General features: G+C 53.7%; 1 protein-coding gene across 3 annotated transcripts; it reads right to left on the bottom strand.

Annotated features, from left to right (window-relative positions):
• Positions 1–1,006: 1,006 nt before the first annotated feature.
• Positions 1,007–21,315, bottom strand: ABCB9 (ATP binding cassette subfamily B member 9; the record flags this gene model as incomplete). 3 transcript variants are annotated; one of them, XM_079717404.1, is made up of 11 exons in its annotated part: positions 1,007–1,267; positions 3,987–4,123; positions 5,699–5,858; positions 8,202–8,375; positions 8,832–9,020; positions 10,958–11,086; positions 12,371–12,568; positions 14,770–14,975; positions 15,919–16,049; positions 16,632–16,746; positions 20,715–21,315. In XM_079717404.1, 11 exons carry the CDS (start codon positions 21,313–21,315, stop codon positions 1,007–1,009), a joined length of 2,301 nt encoding a protein of 766 aa, XP_079573530.1. The 3 variants fall into 3 exon arrangements, with proteins under 3 accessions (XP_079573530.1, XP_079573532.1, XP_079573531.1); XM_079717406.1 differs by lacking the exon at positions 8,832–9,020; XM_079717405.1 differs by lacking the exon at positions 10,958–11,086.
• Positions 21,316–24,008: the final 2,693 nt, after the last annotated feature.

Raw genomic sequence — 24,008 nt, 5'->3', positions numbered from 1 at the left:
GGGCAGGGGGAGGGGCTAGCGCTGGGCGCTGGGCCAGGGACACCCCGAGGCTCCGCCAGGCCTGGCCAGCCCCTCACTCTCCCACTTAAGGGCCGTAGTGGTTCACAGTGAGACTGGCTTAGATTTGGGAGGGCGGAAGGGGTGGGGCAGGCAGGTGCCTTCCACTCCCCACCCACCTTGGCCTGACTCACAAAGCTGGGAAGAGGGAGAGACAGGAAGTCCCCTCCCCGTGTCCCCCCACCCGCACCCCGGGACAGGGAAGCCCCTTCTCTCCAGCGGCAAAGGGTAGAGGCCTAGTTCTCCCTGACATCCCCCAGGCTCTTAGGAAGGGTCATTCGCTCCCGGCTCAGAAGTCTCTAGAACATCTCAGTGAACTCGCCCATCATTGCTCCCAATTAGAAAAATGTTTTTGAAATCTAGGAGATTGGGGCCCATCAGAACCAAGCGGTAAAAAACCTGGTTAAGATCTTGGTTTAAAAAGGTAAGCTCTGGGCTTCCCTGGTGGTGCAGTGGTTGAGAGTCCGCCTGCCGATGCAGGGGACACGGGTTCGTGCCCCGGTCAGGGAGGATCCCACATGCCGCGGAGCGGCTGGGCCCGTGAGCCATGGCTGCTGAGCCTGCGCATCCAGAGCCTGTGCTCCGCAATGGGAGAGGCCACAACAGTGAGAGGCCCGCGTATCACAAAAAAAAAAAAAAAAAAAAAAAAGGTAAGCTCTACCTTCACTTAGAAACCTTGGGAGACCAGCTGGAGATACCAGTGGTGTCTCCACTGCCCAGACTGGAGGGGGTCGCTCATGGCAGCAGGGGTCTGGTGGTGGCCCGGGGAACAGGGTGGGAACCGGGGGCGAGACGCAGGAAGCGGGGACACGTGGGACAGGGCAGCTGGCCCTCCAGTGCCGTGGACCTGGGCTCAGAGGGCAGCGGGGGTGGCCGGGGGGCCCCCGTGGGTACATCTGCCAGGTGGGCAATGGAGCCTCTGCCCCACCGGGAGAGGCAGGGCCCACGGTCAGGCCTTGTGACCGCCGTTGCCCGGCGGCTCCCTGTGGCCGGCTGTGCAGTCCGAGGCGGGCTCAAGCCCCAGCATCTGCCGCTGCACCAGCCTGGCATAGAGGCCGCCCTGGGCCAGCAGCTGCTGGTGTGTGCCCTGCTGCACCACGCGGCCCTTGTCCAGCACCACGATGAGGTGCGCCCGCTCCACCGTGCTCAGCCGGTGCGCGATGATGAGCACCGTGTGCTTCTGCAGGTTGCCGTGGATGGCCTGCTGGATCTGTGGAAACAGAGAGCAGGGCCGGAAAGTTGCAGGCTCCAGGAGGGCGCCGGCTCGCACGGGCGTCTCCGCCGCCACCCACTGCCCCGCCCGGGCCTGGCGGGGACCCCAGATCCACTGCGTCCTACGGATGCTCAGGCTCTCTGAGGCTTCCTCACTTGTAAAGCAAGCACAGGACCTGCTTCCTGGTTTTTGTCCACGGGGGATGGAGCTCAGAGCCTGACACAGGGCAGCGCCCGGCGAATGACAGAGGGGCCCCTAATGTGGTCGTCTTCTGGTCTTCCTGCTCCTTCCCCTAACCTTGGCCTTGGTTAACGGTCTCACCGTCAGCCCCGAAGCTCATGCCGACAAACCCAGGCATCACCTGGTTCCTCATCCTTCCCATATCACCCGAATCCAACCCCTCGGCAAGTCCTGTAGCTCCATCCCCCCGGCGTGTCTCTGTGCCATCTCTCCACCTCTGTCACCATTCCTTCTTGCCTGGAGCCTGCGGCTTTCCTGCCCTGCTGCCATCCGTTCCCCACGTGGATTTAACATTTTTAATCAGTTCTTGTTGAACTCATGCTCCAAGCCCTCCAAGAGCTTCTTGTCCCATTCAGGATAAAATCCAAACTCCTGGGGAAGTTTTAGGGCCGTGCAACTATTCTGCATAACATGACATTCTGCATTTGTCAAAACCCATAGAAGGGGCCTCCCTGGTGGCGCAGTGGTTGAGAGTCCGCCTGCTGATGCAGGGGATACGGGTTCGTGCCCCGGTCTGGGAGGATCCCATATGCCGCGGAGCGGCTGGGCCCGTGAGCCATGGCCGCTGAGCCTGCGCATCCGGAGCCTGTGCTCCGCAACGGGAGAGGCCACAACAGTGAGAGGCCCGCGTACCGCAAAAAAAAAAAAAAAAAAAAAAAAAAAAAAAAAAAAAAAAACCCATAGAAGGCGCAACACAAACAGTGACCCCTTATATGAACTGTGGCCTTGAGTTAGAAATAACGCATCAATGCCAGCTTGTCAACTGGAACCAAGGTACCGCTAATGCAAGATGTTAATAACAGGCGACACTGTTCGTGGTGCGGGGAGGGAGATATACGGGAACTCTCTGTACTTTCTGCTTAATTTTCTTTAAACCTAAACCTGCTCTAAAAAAATAAAATAAAAATCTATTAATGGAAAACAATCCAAACTCCCTTCCAGGGCCTGAGCGGCTTGTGTCCCCCTGTGACTGTGTCCTTGCCTCACCCCACCGCCAGCCACGCTGGCCTTGGGGCTTGGCTGTGGACCTGCTCTGGGACTTTGCCCCCACTGCCCCCTCTCCCTGGGACTCTCTTACCCAGCCCCCCTCTGGCTGCCTCCTTTCCCTTCTGGTCTCAGCTCAAGTGGGACCTGATGACCCTGGTTCTGTTGGCATGAACTGCAGGATTCTTGGCACGTGTGACCCCATCCAAACTCCGCACCAAGATGGCCACACTCCAGGGGGCTTCTGCAGCTCAAGGCCTTGTTGCTAGGATGACCCCAGCCCCTAAATGCCCAGTGCTGTCAGGAGAATTGACTTCTAGACATCACCTGATGGTGGGCCCCAGAGCTCCCTTTCTTAGAGCCTTGACCAAAAAGGGCTTATAACTGTAAAACCTTCCCCTGTCCCCTGGAGATATATATGCAGATCTCCTAAAACTCAGGAATGTTTTTCTCTGGGACCTGAATGCCATCTCATTGTAATCATGGGAAGGAGAGGGCCCCCGTAACCGCTGCTGGCCAGCAGCCATGGGGACTGATCACACTTGCACTGCCCAGCCCTTTGTGAGTTTCTCCTGGTCCCCCACTCTTGCGCCCTCCCTACATCCTCAATCTCCCTGTGAAAGGCTCCGTCACCACTGTCACCCCTGCACAGGCATGGGGCTCAGCTCTTTTCCCTACTGACAGTAGCTACTAATAAAATCTGTTTTCCCAGCTTTAACTAATGTCCAGCAGTGTTTCTTTGACAGTAGTGACCCTTCCCTCAATCTCTCTATCACATGACTGTTTCTTCTTCTTCTTTTGTTTTTTCTTTTGGCCGCACTGTGCGGCATCTGGGATCTTAGTTCCCCAACCAGGGATCGAACCTGCATCCCCTGCCCTGGCCAGGGCAGCACGGAGTCTTAACTGCTGGGCCGCCAGGGAAGTCCCCACATGACGGTTCCATTTTCTACATAGCACAGGCCCCAGGGTGAACTCATGCTTATCTCCTTGTCATCTGTCTCCCCCCTCTGGACTGGAAACACCTCGGGAGCAGGGGCCGCTGTAACCCTGGTGCCTAGAACAGCGCCTGGTGCCCGGGAGGTGCACATTAAATACCTGTGTAGTAAATGAATTGATCCATGGATGGACTGAGGTAGCTGGTCCTCTTCAAATACACTGTGGGGCCCTTCTTTCTTTACCAATGAAATGAGACTCAGGGGGTAAGAGACACGCGCAAGCCACGAGCTGCAGGGCGGAGCTCCTATCCACGTCCCACACCTCCTGACCCCTAACCCAATTCCATATAATTTCAACACCTAGAGCCAGAGGCTGGGCCAGGGTGGCCAGGCCCTGGGCCTCCTCTGCCCCTGCTCCCTGCCCTCAGCTCCGGAACACCCTAGTCCAGGAAGCTGACGGCCTGGGAGAGCCCCGGCAGCCGTCTGCGGGGGGAGGGAGGGCTCTGGCCACCTGGAGCTGCTACTGCTCCAGCATCGCCCGTTACCCCGCGACTCACCAGGAACTCGCTCTCTGCATCCAGGGCGCTGGTGGCTTCGTCCAGGATGAGAACGGGTGGGTTCCGCACCAGAGCCCGGGCCATGGCCACCCGCTGCTTCTGGCCGCCTGACAGCTGGGCACCCTTCTCCCCCGTCTCTGCATGGCAGAGACACAGGGGCAAGTGAGCGGGAGGTGAGGCCGGTGGCCCTGGGGAGCAGCGAGCAACCCCCGCCTCCGCCTTTCCCTGCTGCCACAGGAGCTCTGTTCCCCAGGAAAAGGTGGGGCTAAAAGGGCCCCAGGCTGGAAACCTCATGAAAGGATGCTCTTCCTCCCTGTTTGTAAGAGGCATGCAAATTACAGCTATGTGCGATTGGTACCAAGATACCAACTTTTACCTATTAATCTGGCACAAATCCACACGTTTGATAGCACACTGTGCCGGTGTGGCCGAGGGGAAAGGGCACTCCCTCCCCTGCCTGAGGTGCTGCTGGCGCGGGCCCTGTGCTGCTGTGCACACACCGCTGTGTCTATCCGGTTGTGCTGTACAAGTCTACAGAGCACAATTACAGAGGCACAACCCTTGGACCAGCAAACCCATCTCTGTGAATATTTCTTACAGATTCACCTTCTCATGCACAGTGACTCACAGCGCTGTTATTGCAAAAAAAAATCCACAAAGAAACAAACAAACAACCAAATATCCATCAACAGGAAACCAGTTATTTTTGAGTAAATTATAAAGCCACACAACAGAATACTATGCAGTAGTTAAAAAAAGAGCAGCTTTCTAGGTATCAATATGGACAGGTCACTTAAAAAAGCCAGGGGGCAGAATAGAATGTGCTGGGTTTTTTTCTGTAAAAGGGTGGGAGGGAATAAAAATACATATTCATATTTGCATAAAGAAACTCCAAAAGGACATGTAAGAAAATAATGAAAGATGTTTTGGTGGGGGCAGGGGGGACCTGGCAGTGACCAGGATGAAATAAAACTTTGCATTGGATATCGTTATGTCTATTTTTTTAGTTTTGAATTGTATGAATAGTCCCATTGCGAGAGTTAAAATTTTTTAATATGTTAAATAAAACCTATAAGGTAATATATTGTTCAACTTATTAAATTAAAATATTTACTAATATAAAATTAAGTCACTATAATTAATGAATATAATACATATATTATTTTTAAATAATAATATTTCGGGGACTTCCCTGGTGGCGCAGTGGTTAAGAATCCACCTGCCAATGCAGGGGACATGGGTTCGAGCCCTGGTCCGGGAAGATGCCACATGCTGCGGAGCAACTAAGCCTGTGCGCCACAACTACTGAGCCTGTGTTCCACAACTACTGAGCCTGCGCTCTAGAGCCCATGCTCTGCAACAAGAGAAGCCACTGCAATGAGAAGCCCCCGCTTGCCACAACTAGAGAAAGCCTGTGCGCAGCAACGAAGACCCAACGTGGCCAAAAAATTAAAAATTAAACTAATTAATTAATTTTTAAAAATAAAGAAAAAAGTGTCTTTTTAAAAAAAATAATGTTTTGGAACTAAACAGCGGTGGTAGTTGTAAAGCATTGTGAATGTACTAAATGCTGCTGAATTGTTCACTTAAAATACAGTGGTTAAGTTTATGTTATGTGAGTTTCAGCTGGCAGAGGGCAGTGCATAACTCAGGGTTGCATCCCTGAGGGTGGACCTCCAGGCACGGTGGAGGTGATGCCCTGGGCTCTGTACCTGTATTGTAGCCATCCTGGAGTTCCATGATGAAGCCGTGGGCATTTGCCTTCTGTGCGGCCTCCACCACCACCTCGAAGGGCACGGTGGGCAGGCCGTAGGAGATGTTGTCTGTGATGGAGCGCGCGAACAGCACTGGCTCCTGGCTCACCAGGGAGATCTGCGGAGGAGGAAGGATGGGCTGTGAGAGGCCTGGAGCACGTCTATCCAGCTGTCACCAGGAACCTCGCGAGCCCTGGGCCTGAGTGACGCCGGGAGCCTTGGGTCTGAAATCTGATCAGGGCCCGCGGCCGGCAGCTGCATTCAGCTGCCCCTCTTCTTTCCGAACAGCAGAGTCCACTTTCTGCACAAGCTCTCAGCCTCCCTGACCAGCAAACTGGGGCCCCGCTAACCTTGCCGCTCTGGGCCCAGTCAAGCTCCCTGACCTCCAAGACGGAGCTCACTGGCTGCCCCTGACCTGGAAAAAAAGAGCAAGAGCGTGGAGTGTAACTCTGTGAGTCAGCCTGTCCCTGGCAGGAGGCAAGAGGGCACAGCAGACCCAGGCCACAAGGACCTCCCTGGCTGGTGCCCCCTCCCTGTAAGAGAAAAAATGAAAGGAGCTATTGTCTCATGGTCTCAGTTTTAGGAATTTGTATGTAGTTGGAGGATATCATTGCAACACTGTAAATAGCAAAAAAGGAAAAAGGAAAACAAAACAAAACAATCTAATTCTCCATAAATAGAGGATTGGTTAAATGATTACAGTGCACCCATAAAATCAAACTGTAATATATATATCATATTTCTATTTTTGTTTCAAAAAAGCATACGTGCCTTTATATATAGATATGTTTATATAAAAGTAGGAAACACGTTGGAAAGGATATTGACTAAACTGCCAATGCTGGTTCCCGACACGGAGTGGAATTCAAAAGGTGAGGTGGAGTCACCTCAGGTCTTTGCTATAAAATTCTCTGAATATATGGGAATACGGTTAGGTTGTTGAGTTTTACTGCTTTGGGTTTATGAAAATTAAAAATTTAAATTTATAGAGAAGGTATTCACAAAAGAGGAAATCCAAATAACCAATAAACATATGAAAAGGGACTTAATATCTTTAGTCACCAGGAAAATGCAAAAGACCTCTACACTGAACTATCTCTAAATACCAACTGGTACAGATTCAGGACTGGCAATATTAACAGTCTGAGAAGATTAAGTGTCTGAGTATGTTAACTAGTGCAAAGCCTAAACAGCTCTTTCTAGGAGCCACTTCCAGAACTCTAGTGGGCAGCACCCTGGTGGGGGCAAACCTGGGACCACTTCTCCACCATCTGTCCCTGGTTATATACACATAGGTGGGAAGATTTCACAATCTGTGGCCTCCACCAGCATCTACAACTGGCCAGAAGTTCTGGAATCTCTGTGCCAACTCTCAGGCTCCCATATATCTTAATGTATGTAGATAATGCAAATAGTGTCTGCTTAATAGTCAGTGTTTCTTGTATAGTGTGCAGCCTGAACAACCGTCCAGGGAATCCCTGCTCTTATGCCAGCACAGGATCAGGTGTCAAGTCTACTTTTCTGAGAGTATTACCCAAAACTGTAAGGTCATGAATAGCCTCCTTTAAATACTGGAGATAACTTAAATGCGGAACAACCTGAACTCTCATCCACAGCTAGTGGGAATGTAATGTGTAAAAAAAAAAAAAAAAAAAGTAAACCACCTTAATGGCAGTAACTACTAAAGCTGAGGCTCTGGGAGAACCTACCCATCCATGGGCACCGTGATATGGACTAAACTGTCCATATCGGTATTGCTGGTAATAGTAAAAAAACAGGAAACAACCGAAATATCCATCAAGAACAGAATGTATAAACGGACTGTGCCATGTTTACACAGTGGATTATCTTCCAGAAATGAAAATGAGTGAACTACAAACACAGCCTCAACCTGGAAAACTCACAAATAACACTGAGTGGAAGGAACAAGACACAAAGAATACACACGTTACGGTTCCAGCCAGACGGAGTTTAAAACTAGCAAAACACAGCTGCGCTGTTCGGGGAGGCGCAGAGATGGGAACAAAAGAAAAGCACGGAAATGACGATCGTGAGCGTCAGGCAAGACATTGCTTCTTGGGGGGAGAGTGCTGGAATGTTCCACTTCTTGAACTGGTGATAATTCTTTGAAATGTATGTGTGTCTTTTTTTTTTTTTTTTTTGCGGTACACGGGCCTCTCACTGTTGTGGCCTCTCCCGCTGCGGAGCACAGGCTCCGGACGCGCAGGCTCAGCGGCCATGGCTGACGGGCCCAGCCGCTCCGCGGCATGTGGGATCTTCCCGGACCGGGGCACGAACCCGTGTCCCCTGCATCGGCAGGCGGACTCTCAACCACTGCGCCACCAGGGAAGCCCTGTATGTGTATCTTGAGCCCTCTTCCCTGCACCTGTGTGCGTGCTCGCGGGAGAGAAGGTCAGACAAGGAAAGGGCGGAGGAGGGCAGCAAAGGCCCACGCACGTACCACTCGGTGCAAGTACTTGTGGTCATAGGCGCTGATGGGCTTCCCATCCAGCAGCACGCGACCCCCTTCCAGGGGGTAGAAGTTCTCCAGGATGTTGACACAGGAGCTCTTCCCACTGCCCGACGGCCCCACGAGCGCTGTCACCTTTCCTGGGGACAGGCTGAAGGAGACATTCTGCAAGGAACACGCAGACACGGTGTGGGGCCCCTGGCTCATATGCTCTGGCCTCAGACGCAGGCGGGCATCCTTCCCAGCCTGCCCCACTGCCGGCCCCCAGAATGCTCTCCTTTCTAGGATTTGGCAGCACTTTTATACTTGTCTCCTTTGCCTGGAATGTTCTTTCTGCAGAGAGCCGTCGGCTGGCTCCTGCTCCTTGTTTAGGTCTCATATCAAATGTCACCTCCTCCGAGAAGCCCTCCTTGACTGCTAATACCATCTCTGCAGACTACCCCTGACTTATTGCCTTCCTAGCACTTCTCCGGGAATCCTTTTGTTAATGATCTGTCTTCAGTGTTCCTGGCCTTTCATGTTCCTGGCTGCACTGCCATGGCCTGGCCTGTAGGAGGTGCGTGAGAGATGGGATGAGGGAAAGGATGACTTGGGGAGCGGGGGGCTTGGGCCCTCTCTCACCTGCAAGACTTGGGTGTGGGGCCGAGTGCGGTAGGTGAAAGTCACGTTCTCAAAGTCCACCCGGCCCTCCAGGTGGTCGGGGGCCAAGCTCCCATCATGCACCATGGTTGGCTGCCGGTCAATGAACTCGAACACCTTCTCCGCAGCCCCCACTCCTTGCATCAGGCCGCTGTAGACGGAGCCCACGGACTGCGGGGGGAGTAGACACACGTTCCTGACCCATCGACGTCCCGATCCTGGGACACCCCTCCCCCCGCCACGGTGCCAGAGAGCTGAAGCGGGTGAGGAGAGAGCCAAGAACACAGCAGCAGTTCTGGGGGCGGGGTGCCCACAGGAGGCTGCTGGAGCCCCACCTGCTAGTACAGCAGACCATGACGACAATGAAAAAATGAGGACAGCAATAAAAAATACTGGTGCCTTGTGTGTTATAGCTAAACCTCACCACCGTCCAGCAGGGTAGGTGTTATCACCCCCCAGAAGAGGAAACGGAAGCACAGAGAAGTTAAATGAACTAAGCAGAATGTGGCAGAACAGCAATCGGACCTTCCTCTTTCAGCTGTCACAGAATTTTTAAATTTCAATTTTAAAAATGGCCCTTCATTTATACTATACACCTCCTTGGGTAAAAATATACACAAGTATAAGCGTGAATAATGACTCATTTTACTGAGTACTTATATACGTTACGAGGTAGGTTCTATCATTATCTCCTTTCTGGTGATACGGAAACTGAGGCACAGAGAGCTCAAGTAACTTCCCCCAGGTCACACAGCCAGGAAGTGGCAGAGCCGGGATTCGAACCCAGGCGCATCTGGCTCCCGAGTTCAGGCCCTTACGAGCTGTGACTGCGGGTCCTGGTTGATGAAGTGGGGGTGATATTAGTACCATTGTCATGGTTCCGCGAAGACAGTGCTCAGCACATAGTAAACCCCCAACACACCACAGCTACGGCTATCATCGTAACATCTGGATATAATTATTTCTATTAAGATACACGTGCTGTGTGTAAGTTGTCTTTCTTGCTTCATCCCAGAGGTGGCCCCGGTTATCCGAGCACTGTGTCTTTCGAGTCCTTTCTCTGTGCTTTTACAAACACATGCACATGTGTAATTAAATCATTTTGAGATGAAAAAAAAAACCCACAGGTGGGATCAGACCATCCTTATGACTCGGGGATTAGCTTTTTCCAAACAGCACGTCTTAGGGTTCTCTCCATGCCAGTGCACACAGCTTTACCTCATCTTTGTGGCTGCTGCGTAGTTTTCATAGCACAGATGGATTGGATTGTTTCTAGAATACAGATGTACTGTATTCACCCAATCGCTGGTTGACAGGCACTTGACTTTTCACCATTATAAACGATGCCGCACTGAACATTCTGGGACACATGTCTTTGCCCACTAGTGTGGGTATTTCTGAAGCACGGATTCTGAGACGCTGATTCAAATGACACTGCATGGATGACGGTAGCGAACGCAAAGTGCCATCTGCAGCAGAGGCTAACCCGCCCCTCCGCTGCTGCATCTTTGAGCTTTATCACTGCAGGACACAGAGGCTCAACCTCAGTGCCGGAGGGCTTTGTGGGGGGAGGGAGGCAGACCAGAGAAGCACTCCAAGCATCCTCCAGCAGTGACTGATCGCAGCATCATCGGCACAGGCACGCCAGCTCCCTAGCCTCGGGACCTGCTGGTGGGGGCAGCCGAATTAAGACATAATCTATTAAAAAAAAAAAGAAACCCACTCTGTTCTTTTTCCATGGAGCTACTCTTTAAAGTGGGTTAAAATAAAGTCAGACCATCTGGCTCTGAATTCGGTTCCCTTACAAACATGGTGGGCAAGTCGTTTAACCCCTCTGAGCCTCAGCTTCTTTATCTGGGAAATGGGGACTGGAGTAGCACTGACTGCGCACAGTGTGCTCAGGAGAACCTTCTGAAATAATTGCTGTCGTTGCCACTTTGCTCCATAAACGGAGTTGCTGCCACTTGTCTGTAGTACTCTCTTTATTAGTATTATTGGTATTGTCACGTTCTTTAGACAGAAATACCGCCTCCCGTGAACCCTGGAGCACCCCATTTAGATGCCCCTCCCTCCTCCCCGGGGCCCCCCTGCCCCCGCCGGCCCCTCACCTCCATACAATCTCCCAGGACAAACTCGTAGATAATGAAGGAGATGAGATTGCCGCTGGTCATCTGCCCTGAGATGACGAGGTGGCCCCCGTAGTAGAGGATACTGACCTGGACCACCAGCAGCGTGAGCTGGAGGGAAGCGGGAAAGGGGCATCTGAGTCGTGGGGGCCTTGGCTCAGACCTTCCCCCCAGCCCCGCAGGGGAGGTGAGAGCAGCTGTGGGCGCCTCACTCACAGCCACAGGCTGAAACTCCAGCCCGCAGCAGGGATGGCCTCCCACAAGCTGGGGCCCTTCTGTCACTCATGCCCTCCCCGCCCCCGCCATGGAGTTTTTCCCTGCATAAGGCCCCCAGCTGGAACAGGCCATGAGCCTGGCTGGGAACAAGGCTTGCTTTGTAAGGCCCTGGCACACATACACAGCCCCCAAGCGCCTCAGCGAGGCCAAACTGGAGCTATTAGTCTTCTCCTTATTGGGAAGAGCATGGTTCAGAGAGGCTGAGTCCACTGGCTCAGGTCACACAGCAAGCCAGGCAAAGCAGACGAGGTCTGTGTTTCCATGAAGGAGGGGCTGTGTCCAGGGTGTGCTTGCCTCCAGCCCCCTCTGGTGTCTGGGGGAGTGGTCTGCGAGAGGAGTGGGACCTGCGTACCCATGACAACCCACTGGGTCCCTATTTGCCCCTCCCCATCCCAAGCCAGCGACGCTGGGTCAGAACTAGATCAATGGCTGGACCACAGTGCCTTTGCACAAGCGGCAAGAGGCGCCCCTGCTGGTGGGCAGATTGCCAAGAGGCTTGGCTAGCTGAGCTGGATTTCAGGCCCTTCCTCTCCTTGGTTGGGCACTTCTGAGGGGTGGCCCACCCTGGGGGGACCCAGAAGGTCCTTATTCCCTGCTTTCCCTGTAGGCCACCCTCTCATTCCTCCCCCTAAACTCCAAACCCTCCTCATTCCTACCCCAGCTGTTCCCCAACAGCCCACCCCCAGATGTGGCCAGCACACAGTGACAGGACCCAAGTGTTTCTTCTCCAGGAGGGGCTATAACTCACCCCCAGGGAGTGAGCTGGACACTCTAATGGGGGAATGTGTGTGGTTGTGACACAGGACCTGCAGGGAAGCGTCCGAGGATGGGTCCCAGCTGGCCTTGGGGTGACTCCCTACCTTGGCAGGGACGCTTCCCTAGCTGGGAAAAGAAAGCTCCTACCCTGCCACCCCACGCCCAGGAGAGAGGGAGAGAGGAGGTGCCCTGTTTGAGGACATGCCCCGAGAGGCTGAATTCCTTTCCAGAAAGATTCTCTGAGGACAAGCAGAAAGTTGGGACAAAGTCAAGTGTCACATCAGCATGCCTGGACCTGGGCTAATGTCCTGATCTAGGGGTCCCCCATCTTTGTGTCAGATCTGCCCGGGACGGGGCACGTACCCCGCTGCCCCAGACGTAGTACATGTAGGCCGCAGCCTCCTTCCTGTTCAGCTTGTAGACCTGCTGCAGCTTCCGTGAGTACACGTCCGCCTCCTCCTCCTCGTTGGCAAAGCTCCGGACTGTCTTCATGGCGCTGATGGTCTCCTCGGCCGTGCTGCTGGCTCTGGCCAGGGCATTCTGGACCTCTTTGGAGAGCCTCTATGGGTGGGAGGGGCGACAAGAAGGAAGAGACCCCAAAACAGACAGTCTCACCCTCTGCCTGAGCCCCCAGGCCTCTCTGGTGTTTTCTATCTTTAGTTGGTGCCAGCTCTGTGCAGGGAGTTCCAGGGACAAGGGGACAAGGCCCAGCCCCCCTCCTCCCCCATTCCCTTCTAGCTTGATTTGCTGAACTCAGAGAACAGACTCCAGCTGGGCTCTTAGGGTGAGCTCCTGAGGCTCTAGCTCCTGAGGCTCTAGCTCCTGAGGCATGGGGGTGCTGATCATGAAGTCATCTCCAGTATTCAGAGGAGGTTATGCGTGACCATACAGTTTTGGGTAATCCTCTGAGAAAAAGAAGTCTCAATACCTGATTCTGTGCTGGCATAAAAGCAGGGATGCCCTGGATGGTTGTTCAGGTTGTACACTACACAAGAAACACTAACTATTAAGGAGGCACCGTTTACATCCAGCAACATATATTAAATTAGGTGAGAGCCTGAGGGTTGGCACAGAGATTCCAGAACTCCTAGCCAAGTTCTAGATGGCGGTGGAGGCCACGGGCTATGAAATTTGCCCTCATCCTGTGCTTATAACTGGAGACGGATGGCTGAGAAGTGGTTCCAAGTACATGACCACCAGGCTGCTGCCCACAGAGTTCCAGAAGCCGCCCTGGGCCACGCTATTCAGGCTTTCAGTAACCACACTCAGAATCTCACACCAGCCAGGAAGGCTGCCCAGGAGGCTGAGACAGGCTCCTCCACAGGCATGTCCCATGACCTGCGAGTCATGCCCAGGCCATCGGAAGCATGCAGTACACTCAGGCATCCTGGGAGAAGCCAGGCTCTGCCTTGCGTCATGTCTGGCTGCGGGCGATGTGTGTGGCTTGTGGCGATGTCTGTAACCTACACCTTCGGGTACAGGTACGAGACCTAAACAGGGCTTCCTTGAGGTCCTGGCCGGTTGAACCTAAAGGTGGGGCCTGAGGTGTGTGCACAGGCGGGGCTGGTGCAGGCAGCCCCAGGGTTTCCTGCCTCCTCTCGGGGGCGGGCAGGAAGGCAGGAAGGGTGGTGTGGAAGGGAAACGGCTCCAACTCCAACTCATATATTTACTTTTTCTACTCAGGGAGGAAAACAGTGAGGCCGGTGACCCAGAACTGCTGGGGAGAGGACCCTCCTGGGTGGTGGGCTCTGCCAGAGGTGACACATTGGACTGTGGGGAACGGATCCATCTGGGGGCTGGCCTCAGGTCATGGGCACCAAGGGTTCCGACCAAACTGGGGACCCTGAGCTGATCACGTGTCCAAGCCCCTGCTCAGGAGTGTCCCTGCCCCCGCAGGCCTGGAGCACTGAGGAGGGGCCGCCTACACTGTCTGAACCCAGCCTGGCTCCGTTAGGGCTCAGGGGCACCCACCATCGCAGGAAGCAGGAGGAAGGTGAGGCAGGGGCCTAGCTTACAGGCTGACCCTTCTGACAGAGGCAGTGCCAAGGGGCGGCCTGAGGGGACTGCTGCCTGCCCATCACTGCATCGTGGGTGAGGGACCCGCTCCCGGGGACCTGAGCCCTCCCCCCCGACACAAACGTAAAGAAAGAGAGCAAACTTTGCACTCAGAGTGAAAACCAAACTTCCCACAAAGGCCGACACCGTCTGGCCACCGTCACCTCCCTGCTCTCCCCTCACTCCTGGCTCTGGCCTCACCGGCCTCTCTGAGGCTCCGCAAACACGCCAGGCACATTCCCACCTCAGGGCCTTTGCACTGGCTGTGCCCTCTGCTTGGAATGTGCTTCCCCGAGCTGTCCACCTCTTTACTCAAATGCCACCTTCTCAGAAAGATTTATTTAAAACTGGCAACCAGCCCCAATGCTCCCCATCTCTTCATTTTTCTCTTTAGCAGTTATGATCTTTTACTGTATTATATATTTTCATTATTAGCATTGTTGTTATTTACTGTCTGTTTCTCTTATTAGAATATAAGCCTCCTGAAGGCAGGGGCCCTGTCTGTTTCATTGATATATCCCAGTGCCTGGGACATGGTAGGTGCTCAATAAATATTTATTGAATGACTGAAATGAACCAGTGAATGAATGCAAATGCAGCCTTACGATGAGTCCTTCACTAGCCCCTAGTGGCCCCCTGAACCTGGCTAAGGGGTCACTCAGGAGCTGCCAGTGCTCAGACCCCAGCAGGGACCAGGCGGGTCCTACCTTGTAGTACTTGCCGTAGATGTCAGACACCATCATGATGATGGGGAAGCCCATGAAGGTGACCAAGGAGAGCTGCCAGGAGAGGCTGAACATGAAGACCACGACGCCCGTGACCTTGACCGTGTTCCGCAGGAAGATGTTGATATTCTGGGAGACCAGGTCGCTGACCATGGTGGTGTCCGAGGTGAGGCGGGAGATGAGGTCCCCTGGAACACAGGCAGCTCAGCTCCCGCTGTGGCAATGGGGTCACTGTGGGCAGCGGCAGGGGACCCTCGGGGAGCTCAGGCCTTCCCCACCTTCTGGGCGGGGTGGGGAGGGAAGGAGAGCGGATGCCCCTTGAGGGCTGCTCTGAGCCCAGGCCTTGTCACCAGCATCTTGCTTCAGCTTCACACCTCTCAGAGCACAGAGGAGGCAGCTGAGGCTCAGGAAAGGGAAGAGGCTTGCTCAGCACCACACAGCGTGTCCGTGACTGAGCCAGAGCCGAGCCCACGTCTCCTCCCTGTCACTGGCAGAGGGGCCACTCCCCTCTTCCCTCACAGAAATAACAATCTGGGCTGTGGAGGAGAGAGGAACAGAAAGCCCTTTACTGACTGCTGGATACTGGGCTAAGAGTTCCACAGCAATCCCACAGGGCAGCTACCGTTATTGTTCCCATCTTACAGAGGAGAAAACAGAGGCTCAGAGAGGGGAAGTTAGTGACAGAGCTTGCACCCAGGCTGGTCTGCCTCCGAGCCTGGATCTGGGCCGGACGCTGTAATGTCTTCCCTGCTCTGCCCTGCGTGTCCGCCCTGCTCACTCCCATAGGAGCTGGGCCTCTCAGGCCACAGGCCTGGGTGGTCCCGGCCCTTGTGCTTCCCACAAGCCAGTGGGAGGTGAGGCCTGGTTGCTGCAGGGACTTCAGGTGGCCTAGCGAGGGGCCTATAGTGGCCGCAGTTTACACCAAAACCTCAGCCAGCAGGCCAGCTCCCCAGGGCTCAGGCAGGGCCAGAGGCCCAAGCCAGCCTCCCGGGGTGTCCCCATCCAGAACTGGACGGCAGGAGAAGCCATCAGGACTGAGACCATGGACGTACCCACTTAAATCCTCAATGCAAGGCAAGCCCACCTGGCCGGGCCCAGCCCCAGGTCCCCCGAGGCCCCAGGAGGACCAACCTGTGCGATTCTCGTCAAAGAAGCTCGTCTCCTGAGATACCAGCGAGCGGAAGAGACGGTTCCGAAGGCGAATGTTCAGTCTGGCAAATATGAGGGTAAAAATGCCGCCCCGAATACCTGCGGCAAATGAGCTAATTGCAGATAAGAGATGTTATATATAGCACGACGTCCTTCCGACAACCAACCGCCACCACCCGCCACCCCCCTCTGCTGGCAGGCGTGGACCCCTCGCAGGGCAGAGACCGGGTGGCACCCCGACCTCGAGCCCACTCTCCGGAGCTGGCACCACCACGGGGTTTCCCTCTTCCCAACAGGAGCACCCAAGGTGAGGGCACAGAGGGGACGGCGTTTACTGTGGGTGAAGGACCCAGCTCCGCCAGCCACACCCCTCCCCCTTCCAGAAGAGCACAGACAAGGCTGGTCCTTGTTTCCCGCTTGGAAAACCACCGGGGGTGGGAGGGTGCTGGTGAAAGGGGGAACCCTGAGGACTGAAGCCATTTGTAGGGACAAAAGGGCGTTGCTCTAGGGTGTGGCTCAACCAAAGGGGCAGAACTAAGCCAGTTGGGGTGTTGGTTACCACGGGGACCAGCTGAGGCACAGGCTCCCCAGGGGCATTTTCCGGGCCTCCCTGGCCCCTTTTCCTCTCGGGAGCTGGCCCTGCCCTCCTTCCCCGCGGCAGGCCTGGGAGGGTGGGGGAGGGCATGGGCCGCTACCTGCCGATGGCCAGCACACACATGACGATGACGGCCGTGCTGAACTGCTCCATGCTCTTCTGGATGACGATGCCATCGATGGCCCGGCCCGTATAGTAGGGGAGGAAGGTCTCTCCTGTGGGGACAGGGCGGCTCAGGGGGCATCTGCAACCGGGGGAGCCTCTGTCCTTCCTCCTGAGCCTCTGGAAGCCCCCACACCACCCACAGTGCTGACTCCACCGTGGGGTTTTCTCTCTCGGCAAACTCCTGCTTCTCAGCGGGGCAGGGGGCAGGGAAGGGGTCCCACACTGCTTAATGCCCTCTCTTTTCAGAGAGCGGGAACACGGGAAATGTGAGTTACTTAATCTATACAGACTGGGTCGTGCTATCGTGAATACTGGCGACCGGGCCTCGAGCCCACAGAGTCGAGGGGCTCCTGTGTGACAGTTCACTCCCTCTGCACGTGGACTCTGAAGTCGGCTCTGTTACCACCCATTGTACAGATGAGGAAAGTGGAGCTGAAAAGATGAGCTGACGCTCGCTCAGCCACACAACTGGTGGCTGACAGACGCCAAAGTTCACTGCCTTCTTCTCTTTGGCCGAGGGTTCAGAGTCCAAATTCTAGACCCTCAGAGTATCTTGATATTCTGGTTCTGAGCAATGCTGTAAATTGCCACCCCGCCCCTCTTGATGGGGCACTTTACAGTTTGTCAGAAAATTTCTTACCCATATGTCCTGCTATATCTTCACAACAATCCTGGGTGGACGTGGGGAGGGGGGCACTGGGCAGGGACGTCACCCCATTTCACAGAGGTGGAATGGGAGACTCAGAGAGGCTAATTCGCCCAAGGTCCCATAGCAATTAAGAGGAAGGCCCAGGACTCAAACCCAAATGAGCTCCCAACCTGGGGGCTCGTTCCTTTGCCTTCCCTCCCAAGAGCCCAGAATAAATGCCCGCTCCCATCTTATGGAAATGACGGACACGGAATAGAAGGTGGTCAGACCAGGCTGTGTCCCCTGTTTTCACGGCAGCTCTTTCAGCGGCCAAAGCCTGGCTCAGGGCTGGGCATACAGGAGTCACTCAATAAAGGTCAATGAATGAACCCTGGGCAGGTGGAGGTGGGGCAGCCCTTCCCTGGTCAGCTCTACAGGACTGGCTCAACCCGGACAGTGAGGCCTTCCATGGCGTTCTGGCGCCCTCTGCTGGTCTCAGCACAGGGACCACAGGGCGGCAGCGGAGAGGGCCTCTGTCTCCCCTGTGTCCTTGGCCAGATGGGGTCTCCAGCCACCCCTGTGAAGTTCTACCTCAGCTGAATCTCTGCCTCAGTTTACCCACAGGGAAGTAAAGGGCGTCAGCGAGCTCTAGCAGCATTATGATTCCAGCAAGCACCAGTGATGATATTAACCACCATGGACGTTTATGGAGCCCTTGCTGGGTAGGGTGCTGTGCTAAGCAGGCACGCAAACTCTTTTGTCCAATCTGCCCAAGAACCAGGTGAAACTCTCTGGTCCATCAACAAATCCTGTGGCTCCACCTTCAAACTATTTCCAGAATATTCTGCCTCTACTGCCCCACCCGGGTTTGTCAACCTCCTTTGGACTCTATCTCAGCAAACCCCTGGTTCCCCCTGCTGCCACCTTTATCCTCATCAGCCTGTTCTCCACTCAACGGACAGCGGGAGCCTGTGAAACCCAAGGCAGATCATCTCATCCAGCATCAAAGTCAAAGGCCTTACAGTGGCTGACGGCACCCTGCACGACTGGGCCCTGCTACTGAGCTGCCTCATCTTCTTCTCTCCCCCCACTCCCTCTGCTCCAGCTGCGCTGGCCTCTCTGCTTTTCCTTTAACAATCAGGCACCTTCCTGCCTCAGGACCTTTGCATGGGCTGTTCCCTTTGCCTGGAGCACTGTTACCCCAGATAGCTGCTCCCTCATCTCTTTCAAGTCTCAAATGCTTCCCAATAACCCCATAGGTGGTCTACTATCATTCTTCCCACTTTACAGATGAGGAAACTGAGGCTCAGAGAGGCTAAGTCATTTGCCCAAGGTTATTGTAGTTAGGTTGCCATGAAATCCATATCTCAAGGGGAGATACTCAGCACTAAAAGAAACCATTTTTTTTTTCACAATGGGTGGTTGTTCTTTTAGATGATAAGGTTTCAGAAAAAGCTGAACCCTACTGGATGCTTGCTGATTGAAAAATAATTGTTCATAATCACAGTACCTAACTTTTAGGAAGAAGTACCTAGTTTGCCAGGCCCTGTGCTTCACCTCATTTAATTTTCACAGTAACCTGAAGAAGCCCTCATTGCAGGATGAGAAGCCAAAGCTTGGCCACGCGAAGTAAACTTGATTAAAATTACTGATGAAGTCGGGGGGCCTGATTTCAAGTTGAAGCCCATAACCTTGACATAATCCTGCAGGCTGGTGCCATCTGCCCGGCTGTATTTTAGGACATCTGTATTCCCTAAGCGCACACCAGCTGACAACAGCACCCTGGGAGGCAGGGGAAACGAGGCCGTGGGGGCAACATCTGCCGACACAGGCAGGACGGTCATTCATTCATTCATCCATTCACTCAGTGAGTCTGATTCTGTGCCAGGTATCAGGGGCCCTGGATGAGTCAGACCTGGCCCCTGTCCGCAAGGGGCTCAAAGCCTGGAAGGGGAGAAAGGAGAGTGGACGCGTGACTTTCATGTCACCAATGCTGTCATTAAGGGCCACAGTCGGCAGAATCTGAGTGGGGTCTCAGGAGCAGACATTTGGGCCTTGAAGCACGAGGAGGAGAAACTATCTGGTTAAATGAAAAGGGGCCATCCCAACACTCACGGCCACTGAAGTTTACTGGGAGCTTTCCATGTGCCGCGAGCTGTCCTAGGCGTCTTACTCGGATTACACAACCCCGCAACTGCTGCTGCCCATTTTACAGATGAGGAGATGAGACTTAGAGAGGTTAAGGAACTTGCCTAAAATCACACAGCGGTTAAGGGGCCGGGACCGAGAGGGTGGAGGATGGATGGTACGAGGAAATGGGCTCTGGGGTTCGCCTGTCCTCTCTGAGATCACTCTGGCTTTGTGGCTACTCCCAGACTCTGTCCCTGGGAGTTAAACACGTAACGACTCATAGCAGCTAACAGTCCTGTACTCATCATGCCGTACCAAGCTGTGTACCTGTCCTTCTCCTCTCTGTCTTTTTATTCAAACTTTACAACACCTTGGGATAAGGAGGCTCCCAATCCCTATTTCACAGAAGGAGGAAGTGAGGCTCTGAAAGGTCTGAGCACTTGCCCACAGTCACACAGCCAGGCCCGGAGCAGGACTGGGATTGGTACCTGGGCCTTGTCACCCCCAGAACCCGTGGAGTTTCCACCCTGTGAGGTCCCTTCCCACCCACGTTGCTGGAGTGTTGCTTTCAAACTGTTTGGACCAGATCCACAGTAACAGATACAATTTACACCACCAACCAGGACACACACACAGGCGCACACAGCTAAACTAAAAGTTTCACAAAACAATACTTAATCTTACCACAGACTACATACCCCGATAGCTCTATTCTATTCTGCTTCATTACAAAAAAGGCTTTGAACCTATAAATGCCATTTCTAGGAACCTATCCTACAGATATAGGCACATTTATATGAAACATGTATGAACAAGAGAAAAAGACTCAAAACAACCCAAGAGTCCAACAACGGGAGACCGACTAAATAATCTATGGTACAGCCACACAGTGCAGTATTACACGGCCAAATAAAAGAATGAGATACTGATTGGAAAAATTCCGGGATATATTGTTAAGTGAGAAAAGCAAGACACAGAACAGAGCGTAAGAGGTGGGGAGAGTGACGTGTACTTATTTGCTTGTAGCCGCATAAGGAAACGCTGGAAGCGTATACGAGAGAGGAATAAAAGTGGTTTCCTGCCCACTTGGAAGCTTCCGGAACCTTTGTCTGTAGTTAGCCCTGGGCACCGGGATCAGGGTAGTCAGGGGTAGAATTAGGAGTGAAACTCTCCGTGTTTACCTTTACGTATCAATTTGATGCCTGAACCACGTAAGTAAGGTGTTAAAATCTGAGAGGAGAGAAGCGGGCCCTCACTCACCCAGAGCTGCCATGATGAGGAAGAAGGAGGCGGCCACGAGGAAGGCGATGTCGGGCTTGGTGTAGGACAGCAGCTTCTGCAGCGTGGCCCCGGAGGCCTGCTCGGGCGCGGGCCGGTCCTCCCCAGGGAGGCCCTCGGCCTCGGCCCCTGCTCCCCGCTCGAGGGCCTTGGCGTCCGGCTGCACTGTGGACAGCAGCCACCAGAGCAGGAAGGACGCAGCGAGTGAGATGTAGGTCCACACGAAGAGGGCCCAGAACCACGGGTCCCGGACCGGCTTGCGTACCTCGGAGAAGAGCAGCAGCTTCACCATGGTGTAGATGCCCGCGAAGAGGCACACGAGGGCGATGACCGTCCACGAGGCCCGCAGCCGCCGGGGCCCCAGGGTGCTGTTCTTGGCCACGCCGATGGTGGCCCCCAGCAGCAGGCAGCTGCGGTACAGGCAGGCCGCCCAGAGGTCCAGCACCGAGTCGAAGATGTTGAAGTGCCGGATGTCCTCCAGCAGGCTGCGGTCCAGGTGGCTGAGGACGTAGATGGCCGTGGTCATGCCGACGTCCAAGCTCATGAAGGCCAGGGTCACCACCACGGCCTTCCACAGCTGCATCCTGCTGGCGGGTGGTGGGCAGGCACCGAGGGGCAGGCGCTAGCTCATGGGGGCAAGGCCATTGTCTGTGGGGCGAGGCCAGACCTGCAGGGGCAACAGGACAAGGGGTTCAGGTGTGCTACTTGCTGGCTGTGTGACCTTGGGCAAGTCACCTGACAACTCTGAGCCTCAGATTCCTCATCTGTAAAATGGCAGTGACAAGAATACTGATTTCACAGAGGTATTGTGACAGTTCCACTCATTCAAGGAACACTGATTGAGCACCCTCTGTGGGCCAGACTCTGTTCTTTGCACTGGGGATTTAACAGTGAACAAAAATAACAAAGACCCCTGCTCTTGTGGAGATGAGACACTCATGTCAGAGACAGATAATAAACCTAATAACTAAATGATACAGTATGTTAAGAGATAAGGCTGGGGTGTGAGGAACGAGGGGCCATGAGGGGCGGTGAGGGCAATTTTAAATAGTGGGCCAGGGCTTCCCTGGTGGCGCAGTGGTTAAGAATCCGCCTGCCAATGAAGGGGACACGGGTTCAAGCCCTGGTCCAGGAAGATCCCACATGCCGCGGGGCAACTAAGCCCACGTGCCACAACTACTGAGCCTGTGCTCTACAGCCCGCGAGCCACAACTACTGAGCCCGCGTGCCTAGAGCCTGTGCTCCGCAACAAGAAAAGCCACCACAATGAGAAGCCCGCCCAACGTGTCCCACGTTGGGTCCTTCAGGCCTGGACCAGGGCCTGGGAGATGCCAGGAGCTGCAGAGACACGGAGGGAGGTGGGCCCAGGGGCCTGAGTTTTGGAGTGGGGCTTGTCCAGGGCAGGACTGGGACCAGACTGGGTGTGCCCCTGAGTGCCACCTCATGACTTGGGTTCATCCCTTTCTCCCCTGGGGTCTTTGTTGTCCCGTCTGAAAAATGGGCAAAGCTCTGGAGTCCCCAGCAGAGGGGAGAGGTGCAAAGCAAGTGGAGGGGTGACTGTGAGCAGTGACTGGGAAGGGGGCCAGGCTGAGAGAGCCTCTCCCCCCACAGCTCCAGTGCTCAGACCAATGTCAGAAACCCCACACAACCCCATGAGGCCGCTGCTTCCACATTCCCATTTACAGCTGGGGAAACTGAGGCACACAGAGGCAAAGGCACATGGCCCATATCACTCAGCCAACAAAGGCCCAAGCCAGGACTCGAGCCAGTGTGTGAAGGGTCCCAGCACCTGGCTCGCAATCTCGGTACCACATGCCTGACACACAGCAGGTGCCCAATTACTACAAGCAAACAGTTACGCAGCACAGCCCTTCCTAGCAGCCCCACCCTTTATGTGGGTCACGTGCTTTGTATGTGTCTGCTTACTTAATCCTCACAGCAACTTTGCGAGATTTACACTACTATCATCCCCATTTAGCTGATGGAGAAACTGAGGCCCAGAGAAGCTAATAACTTGCCAAAGATCACACAGCTGGTGAGCAGCAGAGCCGGGATTTGAACGCAGAGCTGTCTGGTTCCAAGAGCTGGGCTCTAAACTGCTAAGCTAAAATGCTTGTCAATATAGAAAGTCCTTACTCACAGCAGCCAAGACATGGAAGCAACCTAAATGTCCATCGACAGATGAATGGATAAAGAAGATGTGGTACATATATACAATGGAATACTACTCAGCCATAAAAAAGAATGAAGTAATGCCATTTGCAGCAACATGGATAGACCTAGAGATTATCATACTAAGTAAAGTGAGTCAGAAAGAGAAAGAAAAATACCATATGATATCACTTATATGTGGAATCTAAAATATGCCACAAATATTTATGAAACAGAAACAGACTCACAGACATAGAAAACAGACTTGTGGTTACCAAAGGGTGGGGAAGGGATAAATTAGGAGTTTGGGACTAGCAGATACAAATTACTGTATATAAAACAGATAAACAACAAGGTGCTACTGTATAGCACAGGGCACTATATCCAATATCCTGTAATAAACCATAATGGAAAAGAATATGTATATATATGGATAACTGAATCACTTTGCTGTACACCAGAAACTAACACAACATTGTAAATCAACTATACTTCAATTTAAAAAATATATATATATATATATACATATAGCAAGTGCTAACAGAGAGTATTCACTGAAGGAAAATAGAGTCTATACCAGAAGGGGCTCAGCTAAGAAGCAGAACTGATGACACACAGTGATAACAATGACAAGGACAGCAGCAACAGTAACAAGAGCTGACACTTATTGATGTTATCGTGCACCTGGCATTGTTCTGAGTGATTTACATGCATTCATCCTCACAAGAATCCTATGAGGTATGTTCTGTTATCATCCCCGTTTTCTGGTGAGAAAATTGAGGCACAGAGAGGTTAAGTAACCTGCCCCAGGTCACACAGCTAGGAAGTGGCACACCTGGGATGCGAACCAAGGCCTTCGAGTTCCAAAATCTGTGCTCTCAACTCCAAAGGCATAATTCTTCAAAACAGCATCTCAGGGGTAGGCAAGACCTTTAATGATGCTCAGGAGGGTCTCAGATGCAGAGGGGACCCAGGGGCGTGACAGTCCCCAAGCCTGGACCCTGCTGTCACCACAGCACTTCTAGGAAGACTCAAGTATATCCTAGAGAAGACAGTTGCTTTGTCAGCAGCTGCCTCTCCAAGGGAAGCCAGGGCTGACTGGGATCAAGGGCAGGGGAGGGAGTG

Source organism: Hyperoodon ampullatus (genome assembly GCF_949752795.1).
Source record: "Hyperoodon ampullatus genome assembly, chromosome: 13".
Taxonomy (NCBI): domain Eukaryota; kingdom Metazoa; phylum Chordata; class Mammalia; order Artiodactyla; family Ziphiidae; genus Hyperoodon; species Hyperoodon ampullatus.
Note: the sequence above shows the minus strand (reverse complement) of the source record. Positions and strands in the feature narration are given on the sequence as shown.